The sequence below is a fragment of the Nematolebias whitei genome, chromosome 10 (genome assembly GCF_014905685.2).
Source record: "Nematolebias whitei isolate Nwh7 chromosome 10, NemWhi1, whole genome shotgun sequence".
NCBI lineage: Eukaryota > Metazoa > Chordata > Actinopteri > Cyprinodontiformes > Rivulidae > Nematolebias > Nematolebias whitei.
The window spans coordinates 18,264,091-18,271,733 of NC_056507.1; the positions used below are offsets into that span (position 1 = coordinate 18,264,091).

The 7,643-nt window shown below is 36.4% G+C and overlaps 1 protein-coding gene across 1 annotated transcript in view; it reads left to right on the plus strand.

The window, feature by feature from the left end:
* Positions 1–5,790: 5,790 nt before the first annotated feature.
* Positions 5,791–7,643, plus strand: part of mrpl23 (mitochondrial ribosomal protein L23) — a 62,790-nt gene continuing 60,937 nt past the window's right edge. Inside the window, exons 1-2 of the mRNA XM_037682734.1 lie at positions 5,791–5,908; positions 7,256–7,378. Coding sequence (XP_037538662.1) covers positions 5,889–5,908; positions 7,256–7,378 — 143 coding nt within the window. The 5' untranslated portion in view covers positions 5,791–5,888. The remainder of the gene's footprint in view (positions 5,909–7,255; positions 7,379–7,643) is intronic.

Here is a 7,643-nt window from a genome sequence, read left to right on the forward strand (position 1 = left end):
CCCCCTGAACATAAGAGGATCTGCCGTGGAAGTGGTCTCCAGCTACAAGTACTTGGGTGTACACATGAATGACAACCTCAGCTGGAGCAACAACACCACCAGCCTGATTAAGAAAGCTCATCAGAGACTCTACTTCCTCAGGTGGCTGAGGTGAGCTGGTCTGAGAAGTTCAGTCCTCAGCTCCTTCTACAGGTGTGCAGTGGAGAACATCCTGTGCTCCATTATCAACGTGTGGCATGGAGGCTGCACAGCTGCAGAAAGAAAAGCTTTGCAGAGAGTGGTGAAGGCTGCACAGAAGTCTGTTGGAGTCATCCTCCCCACAATCACAAACGTCTACACCTCTAGCTACAGGAAGAGGGCCACCTGCATCATGAAGGACCCCACTCACCCAGCACACACACGTTTGTCCTGCTCCCCTCAGGCAGGAGCTTAAGGAGCATTAAGTGCAGAACCACTAGACTGAGGAACAGCTTCTACCCTGATGCTGTTAGACTCATGAATCTCTAACCAGGATAATCACTGTGAAAAATCCCATCATGTTGCTGCTGATCTTTTTCAATGTTTCTGCTGATCTGTTTCATGTTGCTGCTGATCTGTTTCATGTTGCTGTGTTTATTCATCCTCATCTGCTCACACACATTCATGTTCATGCTGCTGTTCGGTTTATTGTTTTTATGCTATTAGTGCTTAGCGTATTTTTGGTTGATGTTTTTCTTAGTTCATATCTTAGATCTTATTACTGTTTTTTCTTTTACATTTTATTGTGGGATGTAACTGGGACCCTGTATACATAATTTGTACATGTACCACATGTGGTGTGAACAACAGTAAAGAAACTCTGACTCTGACTGACTTTATGATTGTCTATTATTGTCTTTGTTGTCCACTTTTGTCATCACTCTTTGTTTAAATCAGCTCTCTCTTGTAAATGAGTCCCCATGGCTCAGTGGGATTAACCTGTATAAATAAAGATTAACTGAATGAATTACAAACAAAAGTCATTCAGCCTCAGGGTAGAAGCTGTTCCTCAGTCTAGTGGTTCTACACTTAATGCGCCACAACCTCCTGCCTGAGGGGAGCAGGACAAAAAGTGTGTGTGCTGGGTGAGTGGGGTCCTTCATGATGCAGAGGTGTAGACGTCTGTGATGATGGGGAGACTGACTCCAACAGACTTCTGTGCAGCCTCCATGCCACACGGGTATTTTAAAAGTCTTTGAGAAACAAACATAAGGTAGTAAGTGTTTTTATTTTGGGTTTGTTCAGACTCATCCTGAGAAGATATTTAACAGTTTATTTTTATTTAAATATTTGTTATTGTTTTTGTTTTTTTACAATGATAAATGTTATTATTGTTAAAATTTGATTTACAAACTTTTATTTTTTTATTTTTTTACCAGTTGCTTTGGCCAAGACACTTTTGTAAATTAGATTTTTTTTTAAATATATATTCTAAATGAGTTTTTCTTTCTCCTGATAAAATAAAGGATTAATAACATAAAAATACAAACTATTTGCCTCAGAATTGTAAAGATAATCTGAAAAGAAGCATCGTAAAAAGCTCTGGCACTGCCTTTTTGTTAAGGAAAGATGAATCAGAAAAATAAAGTTATTGTCTTGGAATGGTTTATGACCCATCATCTCAATCACATGATGACATGTGCTCACATGAACTACAGTACAACGGCACTCTTGTTGTGACTAGATTTATTGAAATTTTTTAAATATAGAATTACAGATTCTGTGACTGAGAAATTCCTCATTTAAACTTATTTCATTTGATTTTACACGATGAAGACCGTTATAGAGATGGACAAATAAAACATTTCAAATGATGAAACTATTTTTTTTCAGTGTTTCAAGAGTCAAACATTTGACTGCAAAGGGGTTTTATACAAATTGTCAAAAATGAAAATGGTATGGTTCCAGATGTGAGCATTGTGATTAACAACACACTTTAATCCTAGATTGTTAATCCTTTTTACTATTTGAGCATTGTTTAAACTAGAACAGGGGTCTGCAACCTGCGGCTCTGGAGCCACATGCGGCTCTTTGGTCCATCTGCAGCGACTCTTTCAAGCTTTGGCCAAAACTGACATAAAACTCAATTTTATAGGCTGTTATACCCACATTAAAAAATATTAGTTTTAGCAGTTTTCTTGTCAATTCCTTTGCAAATATGTGGATACTAGTACTAATACACAGAGTAAATTATACTCACTTTAACTTTACACTTTATTTCTTCAAAGTAGGATACTCAATGTCTCCACAATAAAAAAAAAACATAAGCCTGCACAGTTCATTGTTTTAGTTTTTAAAAAATAGGCAAAATAATACCTGTCTTTTTTTCTTGACAAGAATCCCGTCTTCTGTGATAGACTTGCGACCTGGATATGAGCACCAGTGACCCCCTGCAACCCGAAAAAGAAGAAGCGAGTAAAGAGAATGGATGGATGGATGGATGGAATCCAGTCTTTTCTTTTGTATCAAAATGTAAAACTATCAATAAATGTTAACAATCATTGGATGTTTTTAGCTTTATAATTTCACTCCTCTAACAAATGTAAAGTGGCCCATGGGCCACCAGTTGATAATGAGCATTGTAGCAGTTTTTGTGGCTCTGGACACATTTAATTTAGTGAAGGAAGGGGCAGAAATGGCTCTTTTGATCATAAAGTTTGCAGACACTGGAACTAGAACAATGAAACCCTTGTGGTTAGAATTTATCCATGGAGCACTTTACTGAAAAACATCACAATTGGTAACAATAATACAGAATACAGGAGATGATGCAAGTTTTTTTTTTCTAATAATGCCTCCAACACGACTGTTGTTACATTACACAGAACAGGCTTTGGAATAAACTTGAGAGCCTTTGCATTTACTGTGTTTGGGCAAAGTGCAACAGAATTTGTCTGCAGTTCAGGTCAACACTGCACTTTCACTTTTTACTCTTAAGACTTTATTTGGAGTGTACTAATAAAAAAGAGGAATCAGAAGTTTTTTTTTTAATCACTCTGTTTCATTTGATTTCTCAGTCTTTCAGCAGGTTTCTCTGTCTCAGCAGCTGTATATATCTGAGCTGCAGTTACTGGTCACTCCAACCTGCCTAGTGTTTACAGCTTGTTGTATCTCTGAGCTCATCTCTTCTCTCGCTGCAGTCCCTCAGCCAGTCTAAACAAGGCAGCCGCCCATCCTGGATTGGGATTCATCTGAGAGATTTTCTTGGGGAAAATTGTTTCTTTTTTCTTTTTTCTTTGGAATTGTTTTTTTTCCCCATCCGTTAAGGTCAGCAAGCTTAATGATGAAACAATGGCTTTACCATATTTCTATTACACATTAAGACTTGTGTATAGACTTGTACATTATCATAATAAGTGTCCTGGACCTGGGAACACTCAAAAAAATAACTGAAGGACATTAACTCCCAAAAGGCAAAGATGGGGATCCCAGTATTGGTCATGAAACAGCAAACTAAGGGCCCAATCAGGGCACTGTACAAACACAGTCACATTATAAAAGCCAATTAGTAAAAGTTATCTATCTAAGGAAGCCAGCACATTGTGTTGAATCTTCACTTTGTCGCAGTCGCCCATCCTGAGCAAGCACAAAGGCAACAGTGGAAAGGAAAAACTCCCTTTTAACAGGAAGAAACCTCCAGCAGAACCAGGCTCAGGCTGAGCGGTCATCTGCTTTGACCAATTGGGGATTGAGAGGACAGGAAGGAGTAACAGACAAACATAGATTGACAATGACAAATCTTGATCACATTTGGTTACCACAATTATTTTGTTGGTCAACTTTTTTTCAAGCACAAAGTTATTGAAGATTAAAATCGATAAATATTTGAGCATTTTTTAATCTGCGTTCTAATCTGTGTTATTAATCTTGATTACCTGAATTCAGGTGAGTTCAATAATTTACATCATTGACAATCTAATGTTCCAAATGTATTAAACGAATTTTGTTCATAACTTTTATCACCATATTTATGACTTTTTAAAAAAACTTTACAAGTAAACAGCAAATAACTGTGACCATTTTTAAATCAGGGAATTAAAACTCATTTAAAACAGAATGATAAAATGGCATTAAATGCTTGTGATAAACATTTCAACTGCAAAATAATCAAAACTGCCCTCCAGGACCCTCAAACACACCCACATAAACTCACTTCATGGCATGTTAACTCATGGAAACTTCCCTCCCAGGCACAATATGGGTTGTCACTGTGGTCCATTTCCTGCCAGATCTAAAACATTTGATCCAGGGACTCATGTTCCGCTCAGGGGGCTTTAAATCATTCTGGCTGCAAGTGCATCTTGGCCTGGTGTGAGACTCGTGAGAGTCTGGATCTGAGGTGGAGACAGGACAAGGTCTCCCTCTGGTGCAGTAACAACATACTGTAAATTCACTGAGAAAAGCTAAAACAATCATTTTTAACAACCAAACCATTGTAATCCAGGAATAAAATCAAATACTCTGAACCAAAAGGAAAACAGGGTAAGATATGAACACTTACCTATCCATTTATATAAATATCCACTATGAATGCTTTCGTCATGTAGTCAAATATGTTGAGGACATGTGTATTTTTGTTTATCTTAAAGTACAGATTTGAACAGTGCAACCTAAAAAAGAACGAGAGCAAAAACATCAAACAAGAAAGTGATGTTATATTATTAAAGCTTTTAAACCAAACCTAATATGATGATAATAATAATAATAAAATAATTTTATGTAAAAAGTGCCTTTCAGGACACCCAAGGACACTTTACAGCAAGAAACATCAGATAAAATTGTGATAACAATTGGTGTTATCCAAAAAAATTATAACAAACTTATATTAAAAAATACAGATAATTATGTTTTGTTTAAAAAACCAGGACATGTTTTGATCTATACCAATTCGAATTTCTGTTAAAATTTGTTTTAAATAGTAGCAAATTAAATGAATGCATTTTCATTGCCTTATTTATGTTAAAAATGCATGTATACCAGTCACCAAATGAAAAAGACATGCAAAAGACATTTTTTGTAGCTCCACTTTTACAAGGTTACCATTAATGTAAGAGTCTCACTGTGTATTCTGTACCCATTGGTCAGATGGTCATGATTATCTACATGTAGGCTCTCACATCACTCCTTGGTCTGCTGCCTTCTTATATCTCCTCCCAAAAGTCACGTCGTCAGTGCAGTTACAGCGTGCACTCTCAGGCCATTATTACCTGCAGTGTTCCCTCAGTGCGGACTGAACTCGGTAAAAGGCCTTTTCTTACTCTGCTCCTGTAACCTGGAGCAACTCGCAAAAAGATCTGAAGCTGTCCATTTTGCTTTCTTTAAAGGATTTTAAACAATTGACAAGGTCAATAGAAAAATCAAAGCAAATATGTTCTTGTAATATTTACCTTGTTTTACAAGGCGCCTTGATTTTATTGTTTTATATTTTATTTTAATTGCATTTTATTGTTGTTTGTCTGTACTTATATGTTGTCTTCCTAAAACAGGTCTCTCTTGTAAATGAGTCCTCGTGACTCAGTGAGGAGTACCTGTATAAATAAAGGCCGAATGAATGGGGTGGAACTTGTGCAATCAGAAACAGAATTTGAATTGCTCAAAATCTGTATCCATTGGTTTGAAGATGAATTTCACTAAATTGACACTGAATTTAACGGTCTGAAACTGAATTAATTTGCTTTGAAACTGCACCCATAACTGTGCGCATAGATTCTGAGCTGAGCTTTACTTTGAAGGAAATGCTCTTTGCGCTTGCGCAGTTGTAGCTTTGTTTCGTAAACAGGAACCCCGGAAGCACTTGCACGCACGTGTAGCATGCGTCAACCTTGAGAAACTAGCCTGCGTTTTATGTCAGCAAGCAAGCCGCTGTAGTGATGCCAGTTAGACGTGTATTGTAAGTAATTTTGAGTAACCTTTTTTTTTTTTACAGTAATTCCCGTTGTTGTTGTTTTGTGTGTGTTTCATTTAGTCAGCAAATCAACGAAATTAATGTCAAACCCAGCTAGTAGCTTAGCATATAGCTAGACACAGACAACTTGTAAAGTATTTACATTAAGCAGCGTAATGTCCTGTAATGGAATGTCCTGTTAAAATAGAGTGAACTCGTTTTGACTTCTGAACTTGCTCTTAATTTGAAAGCGTTCATTTCAATTAAATTAATTTTATTCATATAGCGCAAAGTCACAATATAAGCCATCTCAGGGCACTGTAGAGAAACATTCACATACACTAAAAGCCAGTTAATAACGTTATTTATCTAAGGAACATTTACGAAGCAACAACATAGCTAGCATTAGCCAGCTAAGCTAAAAACAAATGGCATGCAGCCTGAATCTTGCTTCTCTGGAGGTTACTTTAATGACACAGGTCTCTATGATGGTGCAGATACTAACTGTACCCACTTTATTATAGTGGAGAAATAATAGCATTGCTCCTAACGTATATGGAGTAATATTAATATGGTTCCTTATAATTTTACACAGGATTTTAAATGGATGTTGTAGTACACATTTGGCTGCGCAGTTAATTGTTATCATTTTAGGTGAAATTTTTGTTCATATGTATTTTCAATATTCCTTGCTGCCTAAAAATACAAAAAATATTTGCATCTTTTTGTGTTGGTACTGACGAAACGGGAAACTGGGAGGCCCATGGCCAGTTTACAACGCCATTTTTTTTTTTTGTCTTGGGACATTATGTAATTTTTTAATTAATAAATAAAACAATATTGCTTCATTTAAATAAATATACATTAATGACCCTTAGAAGAAGAACCTGATCACTTAAGAATAATATATAGTAGAGTATTCTTGGTTTAAAAACAACAACAAAAACCAACAGCTGCTACATCTTCATCTTCCTAACTGATAATTAAGTATGTACAAGCATGGCCAATATCAGCCAATTAATGGATCTGTGTTTAGTCAAGTGTTTTTTTTTTTTTTTTCTGAACACAGATAAAAGGCTATTTTTTACCATCAAGACCAAAGAAAGTAAATAGAGGTAGACCTTGGAATAGAAGTTTAAAGTTAAAGCCTGACAGCTTCGCTGTTTGCTGGTTCTAGTGCAAGTTAAAATCATGCTCCCACCATGTAAAGTAATGAGATATTGACATTGGTAGAACACAAAAAATACACATTTCTTTTTAATTCACAAAGTTCTTGTATTGTTTCTGTTCTACAAAATATTGCAGTTTATGTTAGAACTATACTTTAGATGTTGTCTCCCTGTCTCCTCTCAGATACTCTGCCTACCAGTTGGGGAATCCCCAACTCAGGATCTTCAGACCAGACTGGTATCTCACTCTTGTGAGGCCAGGAAAAGAGCAGCCTCCTGATACTGTCCAATTTCGCATCCCAATGCAGTAAGTTTGTCTCCTGCCAATTTAATGCAAAGCATAAAAAATGTCATACTGTTGCTTTGCAAATTGTTCTGTACTATAAAATTTTAAACAGAAATTTTATTATAATCATTTCACAGTCTAAAGCTGCAGTTCAGTCTACTGGTAGTTCTGTGTTTTACTGTTTAAAAAAAAAATTTTTTTACGTGTTCAATATATTTCCCACGGGGGAAAATTTTACGCGCACACACACACACACACACACACACACACACACACACACACACAC